At 43.7% G+C, this 15742-nt stretch overlaps 1 protein-coding gene across 5 annotated transcripts in view; it reads left to right on the top strand.

Moving 5' to 3' along the window:
* Positions 1–15742, top strand: part of HIVEP2 (HIVEP zinc finger 2) — a 197020-nt gene that overhangs the window by 170027 nt on the left and 11251 nt on the right. For all 5 annotated transcript variants that reach the window (XM_083176539.1, XM_083176540.1, XM_083176541.1 and 2 more), the window contains 2 exons: positions 6196–6347; positions 14074–14249. In XM_083176539.1, coding sequence (XP_083032665.1) covers positions 6196–6347; positions 14074–14249 — 328 coding nt within the window. The remainder of the gene's footprint in view (positions 1–6195; positions 6348–14073; positions 14250–15742) is intronic.

Raw genomic sequence — 15742 nt, 5'->3', positions numbered from 1 at the left:
GTATATTCATGTTATAGGCTGCGCTTAGTAATAACACTTACAACAGGCTTTCTGTTATCCCCTATATTTAGATTGGTCTTCTTGTAACTGAAGCATAAAGGGATTTGGAAGGTTTCTTAGAAGCAGGACAGGGCACTTTCTATGCCTAATGTTCACACCTCAGACTTTTTACATTTTATAAAGCATACTGATTCACTCGCTGTACATGGGCTCTGTGTTCCATACTTCTAATTTATTTACTGTGCCTTACATTTCTATGCTGTTAAGGCAAAAACATTTAAATTATACAGTATACATACATCTACTGCAGGCCTGGACATACTGTGGCCTCCTGGTGCTGTGACACTACAGGGTAACTTTACTTAAGCCTCTTAACATAAAAAGTGGGTAAATTGCCCATAACAACCAATCATTCTAGCTATAATTTCTCTATTGTATCCTAGAAAATTATAATCAGAACCTGGTTGGTTGCTATGGGCACCATTCACGCCTTTTACTTTAGAGTAGTTTTAGTAAATGTACCCCATCATGTGCCAGTTAGCGTGGTGTGCTTGGGGCTGGTAGTTTCATAATTCCAAGAGAACCACAGGTTACACTAGTAAGATTTATCGGTACTTATGTATTATCTGGGCGCCCGATTTTTTGATCGGGTCAGAAAAATCGGGTCGATCGCATCGCATGCAACAAAATCGCATGCGATGTGATCAACGCGATTTTTACAGGGGACGCGGATTACGAGGGGACGCAAATTAATTAAAATGTATTCTGCGTCCCCTCGTGGGGCTCGCTGCGATCGCCACGCTTCGGGCTCGGTGGCTCGCTGCGCTCGCCACGCTATATAAAATCAACTCCATGCCCATTTGGATAGTGGGGGTATGAACAGGGTGGGTATACAGTAAAAAATGGGGTCTGGGGAGCATTTAACATTGGACTCAATGTAAAATCGGGTCTCAGGGACCATTTAACATTGAATCCAATGTAAAAATCGCGTCCATGGCATCGCATCGCATGCGATTTGGTTGCATGCGATGCGATTGACCCGATTTTTCTAAAAAAATTGGGTCCATCGCATCTGATTGTATGCCTTAAGTTAAGGCATACAATAAAAAAATCAGGCGCCCAGATACTACATAAGTACCGATTTATCTTCAGATCTGACTGGTTGGAACAAAAACATGGTTATGGATGAGTGATAGTTTGTCAGTTTTCCAACCTTTTTTAAGAAAATGGTTAACTGTCATTTGCTCTCATCCATAACCATGTTTTTGTTCACACCAGCCAGATCTGAAGATAAATCTGCATATGTATGGCCACCTTTAAGCTTAATGATTCAAGTCATCATTATAATTATGCAGGGATTTCCCAGTGACCTTACAATTGGCTGATTCAGCGGTGCATGCAGTGTGAATGTCACAAGCAGTGGAGCAGGGGGGCAGACATTCCAACTGTGTGGGTGGTCATAATGCACATAGAGGGCATGGAATGGGCTGGTCTCAGAATAGGTGACCGGCACCTACATTATGTTGCTTGTGTCCATGCCCCTGCTATACAGTGGAAATATTACAGGTAATGTATAGCAGGGGCCGGGCTATCAGGGGAAAACGCAGGATTTTCAGAAGGGGGTTTCCAGAGGGGCGGAGCAAAGCACGGAGATGTACACTTAGGAGACCCAGTATATGCCGGGTCATTTAAAGCATTATAGATAGACCAAATGTATATAAATAATAATAATACCCCTGGGCATAGCAATCATACCCCTGGACATAGCAATGTATTGGGGCCCCTACCGATCCTCCAGCAGTAGGGGTGTGGGAAGCTTTGATGTCCCGCGGGTGGTAGGGGGTATTATATCAACCGATCAGCATGTAGGGCCTGGATCAGTAATTTCCACTAATTACCCCTTTACTGCACAGATGGTGGGAGATGAGGTGGGAGAAGGGGGCATTGGGCTGAATGAAGGGGCTCTGATACATAACTTCCAGGGTGGTAGAGAATGTTTAATACGCAGAGAAGGGGTGTATAGTGGAGTGGGCTCATTATTCATAATTTTCTGGTGGGAGGACAGCTTGCTTGACTGCAGATATCTCCAGTTCCCGGAAATTGATTTTTTTAGATTTTAATGGAATTAAAAACTAGAGAATCCCACCTACCAAATGGTATTGGGGACTAGGGGATCAGAGTTCAGGAGGCAGAGCAATCTGCCAACGAGGATATAAAACTACATACCAGGTGTGCGGAGCTGGAACAGTAACCAGCTGCTGGAAGGCTGATATCTCTGGTTCTGGGAACAGTAGAGACAAGCTACTAGTGTCCATAAAAGGGGGAGAGCCCCAGCTTTTGGAATATACCTTTAGAAAAACTCTAGTCAGACAGAACCTTAAATATCTGAGTGGGAAGAGCAATTAACAGGCTTGGATGGGGACCACTGATTTGAAGTCAGATATCTCCAGTTCCCATGGGCCGATTTTTAAAATTCTTGTACCCATGGAAAGAGGAGACTTTCAGCCTGGGGCCCATAGACTCCAAGGGGGGTTTCTGGGTACTCAGAAACCTCCCCTGCGTGCGCTACTGGGCTATGATGATAGAATTCAGAACATATATCGAGTCATCAACCCCTGTGGACCGCCCACTTGTGCTCTGTAAAAATGGGTTTAGCAAGGGACTCCAGGCCATTCCTGGGAGGGTAGGCAAGTATGCAGTGGAGCAATTCTTTCTGGTTGCGCATATGTGGAACTGAATGCAAAACATTTGTGAATACATGGAGCATTTATTCACTGCTCAGTCAGCCGCTGTAAATGCTTACTCTGCAGGCCTTAGATTAATACCCTTCTTCTGAGACAGCATATGGTTGGTTGGATCTCCAATGGTGGTACTGATGTGCAGCCAATGATTCTGCCTATGGTGTCTCTGCTTGCAAGATGGACATGGTTTTTTTTAACAGAAAGAAAGTATACAGGGTTATAGCCATTAATCACAATGAAATGTAGTGGATCAGTAATAAATTGGACAGCCATGTTGTGTAGTTTGGGATTCTACTTTATAACAGATAGGCAGTAATCTCATCTAGGTTCTTACACAGCAGAATATATATATATGCAGTCCGTCGAGTGCTGCGCCACGTATCTGGCTATATATATATATATATATATATATATATATACATCCATGGAGATCATTAATGATCATTCATGTTATTTTATAAATATTATTTAAATATATTATCAATATATTATAATGTATTATAGGTAAAAACTTCCGAATATAATACTTGTATTAACAGATTCTTTTTGTATAAACAGTGAGTTATGGTTATTTTTTTTCTTAATCTGTACTCAGTTGCCTAAAGAAAATAAGAAATTGGTTATTTGTTTCAAGTTGTTGTTTTGCATAAAAAATGTTACATTCCCATTAAAAAAGCTTATGTCACGTAATGTGAGGCTATGCTGCATAGCTCAACTAGGACATCTGCCTTGAATGCCAGTGACCACATGTGCTGCTTAACACTGATCCAGATCAGCAAATATTATAGGCTCAGTGAGCACTAGGGTTACCACCTTTTTGTTGAGAGATTCCTGGACATTGGCCCGCCCCTTGACACACCCACTGACCCATCCCAGCCCCACCCCCAGACCCGCCCCCAGACCCGCCTTATGTTGATTTTTTTTTAAACCTTTGCTTCCATTTCATTCTTGATTTTGCATACCATAATTCCAGTTACATGTTATATCACATACATTAATGGCCATTACAAGTTATGCCACACATCGTGATGCTAATTCCGTGTTATGCCATATACCGCAATGGCCATTACACATTATGCCAGGACTCAACAGAATTTTTGCACAGGATGGACAACATGGACAGTGCGCGCCGAAGGCGCGCGTCAAATTTTTGACATAATCCCGACACACCGCAAACCCATTATATAGTATACCACATGCCATAATGGCCATTACAAGTTATGCCACACATCGTGATGCCAATTACGTGTTATGCCATGTACTGCAATGGCCATTACACATTATGCCAGGACTCAACAATTTTTTTGCAAAGGATGGACAACATGGACAGTGCGCGCCGAAGGCGCGCATCAAAATTTTTGACATAATGCCGACACACCGCACACCCATTATATAGTATACCACATGCCATAATGGCCATTACAAGTTATGCCACACATCGTGATGCCAATCACGATGTATTATTCCATGTACTGCAATGGCCATTACACATTATGCCAGGACTCAACCAAATGTTTGCACAGGATGGAAAACATGGACAGTGCGCGCCGAAGGCGCGCAGCAAAATTTTTGTCATAATGCTGACACACCGCACACCCATTATATAGTATACCACATGCCATAATGGCCATTACATTTTATGCCACACACCGTAATGCCCATTGCACGTTTTAATGAACTTTGTAATTCCGATTACTCATAAGCCCACACATGATGCCCATGACATACTATATAACACACCGTAATGCCCATTACATACTATATAACACACCGTAATGCCCATTACATACTATATAACACTGCAATGCCCATTACATACTATATAACACACCGTAATGCCCATGACATACTATATAACACCGCAATGCCCATTACATACTATATAACACTACGCAATGCCCTTGACATACTATATAGCACCGCAATGCCCATGTCATACTATATAACACCGCAATGCCCATTACATACTATATAACACTGCAATGCCCATTACATACTATATAACACTAAGCAATGCCCATGACATACTGTATAACACACCATACACATTTGACACATAAGTGCCACTTACCTATATGCTCAATGCCAGGGGCTTCATGCCGATGCCAAGGTGGACTGAATTTGCTCGTTGCCGAGGGGGATAGATCTGTGCCTCTGTGCTCGTTGCCGAGGGGGATAGATCTGTGCCTCTGCTCGTTGCCGAGGGGGATAGATCTGTGCCAGTGTGCTCGTTGCCGAGGGGGATTGATCTGTGCCAGTGTGCTCGTTGCCGAGGGGGATTGATCTGTGCCTCTGTGCTCGTTGCCGAGGGGGATTGATCTGTGCCTCTGTGCTCGTTGCCGAGGGGGATAGATCTGTGCCTCTGTGCTCGTTGCCGAGGGGAATTGATCTGTGCCAGTGTGCTCGTTGCCGAGGGGGATTGATCTGTGCCAGTGTGCTCGTTGCCGAGGGGGATTGATCTGTGCCAGTGTGCTCGTTGCCGAGGGGGATTGATCTGTGCCTCTGTGCTCGTTGCCGAGGGGGATTGATCTGTGCCAGTGTGCTCGTTGCCGAGGGGGATTGATCTGTGCCAGTGTGCTCGTTGCCGAGGGGGATTGATCTGTGCCAGTGTGCTCGTTGCCAAGGGGGATAGAAACCCCCTCCCCCGCCTGCGGGAGGCAGACAGGCTTGTCAGTGTGCCTGTGCCTGCCTGCCCGTCCCCTCACGTCTCCCCCGCTGTATTCGCGGGAGAGACGTGCTGCTGTGCTGTATGATTTTAACATTTCTAACTCCCGCTGCTGGACCGCTAGCCAATGGCCGTTCGCGGTCCAGCAGCCAATCAACTGGTGGCTGCTGGACCGCGAGCGGCCATTGGCTAGCGGTCCAGCAGCATATGCAGCACCGCAGCAGCACGTCTCTCCCGCATACACAGCGGGGGAGACGTGAGGGGACGGGAGCAGGGGAGCGGGGAGACGAGGGGGCGGCGGCGGCGGCGGGCGGGTTATTCCCGGACTATGTATAGTCCGGGAAAGCCACCCGCCCAGACTCCGGACGCCGGTCTTAATTACCGGACTGTCCGGAGTAATCCCGGACGGGTGGTAACCCTAGTGAGCACTCCTATATGGCACTGGGGGCCTATTTCAGAGCTTATCGCAAAAGCAAAATCTTTCTCAAATGGATAAAATCATGTGCACTATAGGTGGGGCAAATGTTACATGCGCAGAGCGAGTTCGATTTGGGTGAGTTATTTTGTTTCTTTGCAGTTTGAACACACCCCACCCAAATCTAACTCTATGCACCCCCTGCATAAATCTACCCCCCTGCAGTGAAGCATGGTTTTGCCTATTTGAGAAAAATGTCGCTTTTGTGATCAACTCTGAATCCAGCCCTGAATCAGGAGGGAGTTAAAGTAGATGAGAGTAATTATTTTAGAGAACATGCAACAACTTTCCTGTTATTTATTTTTATGACTTAGATGAAACCTGAACCGTCCCTCCTGGTTAGCAGCAAACTTGAAAAGAAGACTGCAGGAAACAGCAAAGAGAGGACAAAGGGAGAAAGTCATGGAGAGAAAGATGTTTCAGCTAAACAAACAGAACCAATACGGATTAAAATATTTGAAGGAGGGTAAGATAACAATCATTTCTTTATTGTAAGCAAAAGGGCCTGTTGGATATGCAGTTATATTTATCTACATCGGAAATATTGGAATATCTGTACCACAGTAGGAAATTATGTTTTATTAAGAGAAGTCATCATCATATGATTCAAAATTACTGTGACAATACTTTTCTTAAAGGGTTGGTTCATTGTAAAAGGACATGTTCAATACTATTTTATAATATACTACCTTAACAAATATTAATATCATCTTGTGACAATTTTAATATGACAGGTACATTTGTTCTGAGTGTATTCAAATTGACATTATTCTGGTCCACAAGCAACGCTGGGAATTTCGCAGTGTTTTGTGTGGACTAAACACCGCCCCTTAGGGACGGCCGCCCTCCCCTTGCACGCGATTCCCTGCATGGCTGCAAATGGATGAATTGCATAATCATCCATTCGCAGCCTCTGTGACCATCGAATGATTTCTCCAGTGCTCACCTCTGTGGTGACTCAGATCTGCAAGTGCCCTGTGCGTGGGAAACGGGCGGGCAGCTGACGCGCCCATGGGTTCACCTGTGGCCAGGAGAGGTTAGAGGGTTGTAGGCTAGAGATGTGGGCATGTAAGGGGCCACTCTTTTGGAAATTTTTCCAGAGCAACTTTAAATTCCCAATCTGCCCATGACACCATGGAAAGGCTTTGAATTGGAGTTTTCCTAAAGTTGCAAACACACCTGCAGGAAAAGGACATCTGCTACTGTGTCCAACTCAGAATTAAGCCGTATGAGGAGAGATCCTGCCCTTCAACAGGCCCCACCCAGTAACAGGCTCCATGGGGGCTGCTTCCAGAAATTTCCCAGGCTGGTTTTCGATTTCAATCTGTCCCTGGGGAAATGCGTCATAGAGATTCGTCATAGAGATTCGTCATAGAGATTCGTCATAGAGATTCGTACAACTAAGCATGTGGGTAAATTTGGCATTTTCTCCATGCACACAATGAGGGAAATTTACTAAGATGGGAGTTCTATTTCACATGGGATGTTGCTATAGGCAACTTATCAGAATTTGCTGCTTATTTATTTAGCACCTTCTAGAAGATAATAGATAGTGGGCGAGATGCAATAAGCCTTGAAAAGTGATAAAATGGAGGGGGATAAACCACCAGCCAATCAGCTCCTCACTTCCATGTCAAAAGCTGTGTTTGAGAAATGACAGGTAGGAGCTGATTGATTGGTGGTTTATCACTCTCACTTTTCAAGCTTAATACATCTGGCCCAGTATCTGATTGGTTGACCATAGAAACATCCTATGTGAAATAGAACTCCCATTTTAGTAAATTCTCCCCTTCGTGGTTGTTAATATGGCTGGTGTGCTTTCAAGTCAGCATACTATTTCTTTATTGAATACAGTGTACAGAGCTAGCATTTAATGTATGTGAGTCGCTGTTTAAGAAAAGCTGGATGAAATAAAATAGTGTCTGTCCATGCATTTGGCAAAGGAATGAATAATGAGTTCAATCAGAGCAATGCACTGATACTGTACCCTGCTCAAAAGCCATTGTAAGGATTCTTAGGGAAAACAACTGCTTATGAGCCTGGAAAAACATTTTTTAAAGAAGAACTTTGGCCTCTAGAAATGCACAGGCGTGTATGGGCAAAGCCAAACAGAGCAACTACAGATGTGTCTTCATACATGATCTTGCCACACAGCAGGAGATGCCTAGTGTGGGAGAGCTGACAGATCAGATGCAATGCCGTTACTGTTGGGCATAAGCTGCTTGTGCATCCTACTAACATCGAAAAGATGCATTTTAATGGAAAAAGTCACTTGAAGTCACACTATGGAATGCCGTGACTAGAACAGGGGGGCTTTGTGGACACATCTGTAACTTTGCACCTGGGTATGCTGCAGGTGGGGCAGATATAAAATGGTATCCTAGCTCAAATCAAAATGACAGTGTACAAGTAAAGATGCACGCTACATGCATGCAGAAATATACATATATTTGACCCCTTGCATTGCAACATGATTTGTCCAGGATTAGAGTTACTTGCCTTTATTGCTTTACTCCTAGTTCAGAATTAGCCCCAGTTTGTGCAAATAAAGAAAACACCATTGTTAATCTTCTACCAACAATTCCAACGTCTACAATTCTCTATAGTCACCCAAAAAAACTTTTTTTTTTCCATTGTCTGTGTATAAAATTAAAACACTGACAAGGAGCGGCGTTTTTATGTGATAGCAAGAGGAAATCAGAGCTCTCCGAAATATACATTGCTGCTTGTCTCACGTTTCTCAAAGACTTCTTGGTTGGCCCAAAGAATATTACGTGGTTGACTTTTTTTTGTCAAACATGAGAAGTGTTATGTGTGGAGAAATAAAAAACTTTATGAGAACAATAGAACCTCATCCCAACCCAATATTTAATAGTAGTTAGTGTGCTTGGACGTTAAGTGACACATAGGCCGGTATCCATATGCATGCAGTAAAAACTTGCTAAAATAACCCAATTAGTATTATCCGACTTTACAATTATAGCCTGTTTTTATCGTGCTATAAATGACCTGTTTTCAGCCAGTAATACATGGGAACCGGGATAAGTTCCCAGACCCATGCATTATTACGATAAACCAGATCTCCCGCGGTTGTTTATTGCGCAAAATTGATAATTGCTCCCAATAAATGCTACTTATCTGCACTAATTGCATAGCCTCCAGCTGATCCATTAGCTGCGGTAAATTAATGCAGCTAATTGGATACTGGCCATAATGTATATCAGAAATAACATCACATTTAGTAAACCATACAGGTCATTACAATATTTTAAGTGGGAAATTAAAAAATGTTCCAGCACACGCCACATGTATCTCTGCAGGGTCAGGTCAGTGCTCGTCCCTCACCCTCAGACTCTCTTTCGCTCCTTTATCTCATTCACTCTTCCAGACACTCTCTCTCTCTCTCTCTCTGAGGCTGTCACTCTCTCCCTAACACTCTCTCTCCCTGATGCTGTCACTCTCTTCCTGACACTCTATCTCCCTGAGGCTGTCACTCTCTCTCCCTAACACTCTCTCTCTCCTTGACGCTCTCTTTCTCCCTGATGCTGTCACTCTCTTCCTGACACTCTCTCTCCCTGAGGCTGTCACTCTCTCTCCGTCATTCTCCATGACAATGTCATTCTCTCAATGATATTCTCTCTCCCCGATGCTGTCACTCTCTTCCCGACACTCTTTCCCTGAGGCCATCACTCTCTCTCTCCGTTATTCTCCTTGATGATGTCATTCTCTCAATGATATTCTCTCTCCCGGACGGTGTCGCTCTCGCTCCCTAAAGGGGGATGCATTAACATTCGCCACCCCAATTTGCCCCCCTCCGCCGGCTGCTGTATATATAATAATCGCATATGCTATGTACAGTTTGAAGCAGAGAAGGGAAAGGGGGGACATGACAGAAACGTTCAAATGTTTCAAGATTTTTAACAAGGTCCATGAGGGTAACCTTCTTCAAAGGAAGAGAAGTATTAGAACACGAGGACATGCACTGAAACTGAAGGGAGGTAGATTCAGATGAAACTTAAGTTAAAACCATACCTCCCAATTTAAGAAACATGCGGCGCATGCCCTAAATTGGTAGCATGGCCTAGCGACCAGGGGGCGTAGCCTATGCTCACAGTACTCCCGCGAGGCCAAGCCCCAGTATCACCGCTTTGGGGGCATGGCCAGCAGCTCTGTGAGCCCCTGCACACCTTCTAGGTTTATTTGTCATTAACTGTGGACATTTGAGCTTATAGTTTCAATTTCCAACAAAAAAGCAGGTACACAAATATACCAGGAATCATTTTTGTCAAAATCCAGTTAGCCTACCGATATGTTTTTGGATTGTGGGTGAAAACTGGCATACTCTGGGAAAACCCACAGAAACTGGGTGAATTCTATGCAGATAAAGCCGTGGTTGAAATCAAATCAATAAAGTAGCAGTGCTAACTATTGTGCCACTCGTTCGCTTGAATGTATCCAACAGAGTTTTCTTTGATCATATAGAGTTTGTAGATAGTAGCAGAGCGTTTATACCATTGTATACCCGCACCATATATGACTAACACATAATTGCAAAGGAAATTTACAAACATAATGCTTCTGTTTTGAACCAGTGTTGAGGAGCAAATAAGTGTTGAAATGATCTTGATAAACCTTTTGAATAAGCAGTGATACTTTCCTAACACATATTGCAAATCACTTCAATGGTGTCTGCTGACTACAAGTTATGGCTCCATCTGGGACTATGCAGTTGTCTAGAGAAAAAGCAGCTATGTTCTCACAGTTATTATCCCTTGATATATCACTTCCTTTTACAAGTGTGAAGAAAACAGATATACTGCCTGCATTGATTGTTAGTGTTAGTTGAACTTGTGTATTACTTGTAAATTCGTATAATTATGTCCATATCAAAACATTATCCCAGTCCCTATCCTAAACAGACGAGAGAAGCATTAAACTGGACATACTGTACACTAGCCTTCATGGACTGCTCTACTTAACTGCATTTAAAATAAGATATATTTTGCATTTATGTAAGTTTAAAAAGCACCTAACCACCACTTATTTACTTAGGGGAGAGATGACGCTCGTTGTATTTAGATTTTTTGCTACCGAATCTAGCACACGGATCAAAATTGGGAAATTCGTTATTAACCTATAGAACAGTGATTTTCAACCTTTTTCAGGTCGCGGCATACCGGACAAGACTTTAAAATTGCCAAGGCACACCAACAGTTTTTAATCAAATATAAGAGATATAAGATACACATGTCTCCATTGTAATTCCACACACCTGCCCCCCCCCCCCCTAGTTATTCCACATACCTGCCCCTCCTTAGATATTCCAAGCATCGGCTCCCCCTTACAAATGACACACACAAATGCCCCTCCTTTGTTATTACAAGCACTCGCCTGCCCCCTCAAGTATTCCAAAAATATTGCGCACTTGTAAGACGGCTCTGACAGGAATCCCCAGTCCCCACTGGAGGCCTTCTGCGCATGCGCCGGCACGCGCCTGGTGCCTGCAACACATAGGATGATCTAATGTTCCCAGCGCCTGCTACGCACAGGCACGTTCCGGGGGCACCTCCATAGGACAGTGCTGCATGCGCACTCGGTGCCGTGCGCACACACATACACACAACACCGAGTATAAGGCTGAGCCGCCCGACCCCCATGTCAAAGCGAAACTCTGCTGGTGAGTCGCCGTGACCCGCAGTCTGTGTGCCGGGGCACACTGGTTGAAAATGTCTACTATAGAAGAACAATATAAACTTCACACAACAATCTACAAATGATATAATCAATTATTATTATTATTATTATAATTTTATTTATAAGGCGCCACAAGTGTTTCGCGGCGCCGTACAAAGGAACAATACAGGGAGACAAAACTTGGCATAACATTGAATAAATAACAAAAATACAGTACAAATAAAGAGCACCACAGTTCAATACACATTACAGCTTAAATGTAAGTAGTGAGGACCCAATCAACATACAACTAGAGGCTTGAGGGCAATGATGGAGATGAGTATGAAGATGGTCACTGAGTGTTGGAGTAAAGGAGAGCTGTGAGTGAAATGTGAAGATAAGTGGGCTTTGACAACAGGAGGGAAGAGGGCCCTACTCGGAGGAGCTTACAATCTAGTAGGAAGGGGAGACAGACAGATTACAAGAGGTGCAAGCGAGGGGGTGGTGGTTAGATAGCAGGATGTAAACAGGCAAGGGGTCGGAGAACCAGCTGGTTTATGCAGTGGAAGGGTACGCTTTGATGAATAGGTGAGTTTTCAGTGCCCGTTTGAAGCTTTGCAAGGTCGGGGAGAGTCTAATGGAGCGAGGGAGTGCGTTCCACTGAAGGGGTGCAGCACGGGCAAAGTCCTGTACTCTAGCATGGGAAGCAGTGATCAGGGTGGAGGAGAGACGACAGTCGTCAGCTGACCGTAGAGGGCGGGAGGGTGTATGAATGGAGATAAGGTTAGAGATATATGGAGCAATGGAATTAGAGATGGCCCTGTATGTGAGTGTGAGGTGTTTGAAGAGGATTCTGTAGGGGAATGGAAGCCAGTGCAGATTTTGTTGAAGGGGAGTAGCAGAGTTAGAGCGGCGGGAGAGGAAGATAAGCCTGGCTGCAGCATTGAGGACAGATTGGAGAGGAGCTAGTTGGGATTGAGCGAGGCCAGTGAGAAGAGCATTACAGTAGTCAAGCCGTGAGATGACTAATGAGTGGATGATCAGCTTAGTTGCACTCTGTGAGAGAAAGGGCCTGATGCGAGCAATGTTGCGTAACTGGAACCGGCAAGAATGGGCCAGGGCTTGGATGTGGGGTGCAAAGGAGAGGGAGGAGTCAAGAGTGACTCCCAGGCAGCGGAGTTGGGGAACAGGGGAGATGATGGTGTTGTTAACAGTGATAGAGATATCAATACATTCCATTTGAATTTAGTTAGTAGAATGGGCACCCCACAGTGATTTACAAAGATGGCCTGGGCCACTAACCACACCATGTATAGCTTTGATCAAGCAGCAGTTATTACTTTGTGGCAGGGCCGGATTTAATGGGGGCACAGGGGGTCAGTACCCCTTGGCCACCCTCTATCGAGGGGCCCCCTGTGGTTGGCATGTATTTAAAAAAATTCTGCATGCACAACAGTTGTGACAATTATTGCTTGCTGAGAAAACAGAAGAAAAGACTCTCTCTTTTTGGGGGGGGGCACTCTTTTACTCAGATTACACATGGTAATCTATACATCAGTAGATTGTGTTTAAATATCGTGTTGGCGTGTAATGAGGTGCCCACAGTCACACTTGTCACTCTGATGGTGAGTTTGCAGGTTGAGGCCTCTCATGTGAGAGTAGGTGCCTGCATTAAATGATAGCAGTAACCGTAGTTACGCAGGGGCTACTGGTTGCTTTTTAGTACACAATGTAATGGGGAAAAGAAGGATCCTGAGCAGTGTTCCTAGATTCCCCTGGTTTAAGTGATATTATTAAAATTTAACTTCTATATTACAGTGTAAAAATCACCAGCAGCACAGCTGATGCCTGATATATCTGCAGATATATGAGTGCACCTGGCTCTGTGTACAGGAGGTCCACTGGACACAGTAAACTTTCTGCAGGGACTGACATCACAGCTGGGCGGGAAAATTCAAATTCCCACAGCCAACTGTGGTGTGAGGACCTACATACTGAGGGGTAGATTTATTAAGCTCGGTGAAGTGATAAACTGTCTGGTTTTTATCACCGGCCAATCAGCTCCTACCTGTGAAGTAACAGGCTTGGTTTAAAAAATGACAGGTAAGAGCTGATTGGCCGGTGCTAAAAACTAGACACTTTATCACTTCACTGAGCTTAATAAATCTACCCCTGAGTGTCTAATCGGTTAGTGTATACTTACCTGAATTGGCAGGCAAAAAGGCATATATAGACGAAGGACTTTTCATTTATTTTACAGTTCACAAAAATGATATACATATTATATAACTAGTGATATATTAATCATGTACAAAGAACGCAGAAACAAAGATGGTTCTAAACACTGCGCCATCACACTATCGTGATAGCCTATGGCCTGCTCAGTGCTTCCTTCTAAAAATCCTCTAAGCATGGGCACTGTGGCTGTGGATTTGCTTTTAGAAATGCAGCTGAGTTTGTTTTTTATTTAAGAGGGTTGAACATGAATGCTGAATCATTTGTAATTTTGTCACCAACAGTTTTAAATCCAATGAAGACTATGTTTATGTTCGAGGACGAGGTCGTGGAAAGTATATATGTGAAGAATGTGGTATACGCTGTAAGAAACCTAGCATGCTGAAGAAACATATCCGCACCCACACAGATGTACGGCCCTACGTGTGCAAACTGTGCAACTTTGCCTTTAAAACAAAAGGTACATTCTAATCTTTTGAACAGTATGTTGTAGGTTCTAGATGTTTCTGTAATGGTAAAAAATAGCTGAAAGTGTTGTATAATAGATGCAAATATTCCTGGAAGCTATTGGTGGACTTTGCCTATGGGCTGCAGACCCCCATTAAAATCTGCCACCCCTCGTGAGCCAATTGGAGTCCGTGCTGAACTGGCTTCACTTGCAGTGAGTGACATTTGGTCAGATGCACTAATGGTGTGTACACACTTGTACAATGTGCATGAGATTTTGACTATATAGTCAAAATCTCATCTGGATTGCATGCAGATCACACAGGTTTTAATCCTTGCGATCCCGATGCGATCCTGATGCGCGCTTCCGTATCTCAGCCAGAAAATCTTGGCTGCATAGACTATATAGTGCAGATCTGCACTATATAGTCTAAATTGTATGCAGATAGTCTGAATTGTAATATTGTCTAAATTGTACAAGTGCGTACACACCTTAAGATTCAAAAGTGATAAAATGGAGAGTGATAAACAGCCAGCCAATCAGCTCCTACCTGCCATGTTGCAATTGGTTGATTATTTACCACTCTCCATGTTATCACTTTTGACGTTTAGTGCATCTGGCCCACCCACTAACTATCTGCTAATCACACAAAGGTGAGGCTGCCCCAGCCCTTCTCCTGGGATTGATAGTCCAGGCTGCGAGTAATAGAGATACTGTAGAGTGCTTCCAATAGGACAGCCCCAGCCGGCTTCTAGGGGCTGCAGCTAGTGCAGCCCCTAGAAGCTGCTGCTTGTGTGCATTGCTTTTTTTTGTGAAACACTGATTTTCTTATTCTGGATTATGGGGTTTATTTTAGTTCATTCTTTCTGACAAAATCCTTCTTAGATGGACAAAACCATGTGCACTGCAGGTGGGGCAGATGTAACTTGTGCAGATATAATTAGATTTGGGTGGGGTTTTACTTCAAAGTGAGATCTATATTGCAGTGTAAAAATAAAGCAGTCAGTATTTTCCCTTCACAGAAACAAAATAACTCACCCAAATCTAATTCCCTCTGCACATTTTACATCTGCCCCCCTGCAGTGCACATGGTTTTGTCCATCTAAGAAGGATTTTGTCAGAAAGAGTGAACCAAAATAAGGCCCTATGTACATACAATTGTTCCATCATTGAAATTGAAACAAACTGAATTCTTTAATCAGAATCAGAATCACTTTATTGGCCATGTATACTCTCGTATACTAGAAATTTTTTGTGGATACAGTGCAGCTTCAAGCATGGTACAAGAGGGATAACAGGACATACATACATTGCATCAGTTGCGCATACAAATGACAATTCACATGTTAGGATTTGCAAGGTTAGATAGAGCAGTTAGGTGTTTAGATTAGCAGTATCTTAGAGTACATTGTTCAATAGCTGAATAGCTGTCGGGAAGAAGCGTTTTGCGGTTCTTGATGACTTGGCAGGAATGAACCTGAAGCGTCTACCTGATGGGAGAATAT

The sequence above is a fragment of the Crinia signifera genome, chromosome 3 (assembly GCF_055691185.1).
Source record: "Crinia signifera chromosome 3, ASM5569118v1, whole genome shotgun sequence".
Classification (NCBI taxonomy): Eukaryota; Metazoa; Chordata; class Amphibia; order Anura; family Myobatrachidae; genus Crinia; species Crinia signifera.
Note: the sequence above shows the minus strand (reverse complement) of the source record. Positions and strands in the feature narration are given on the sequence as shown.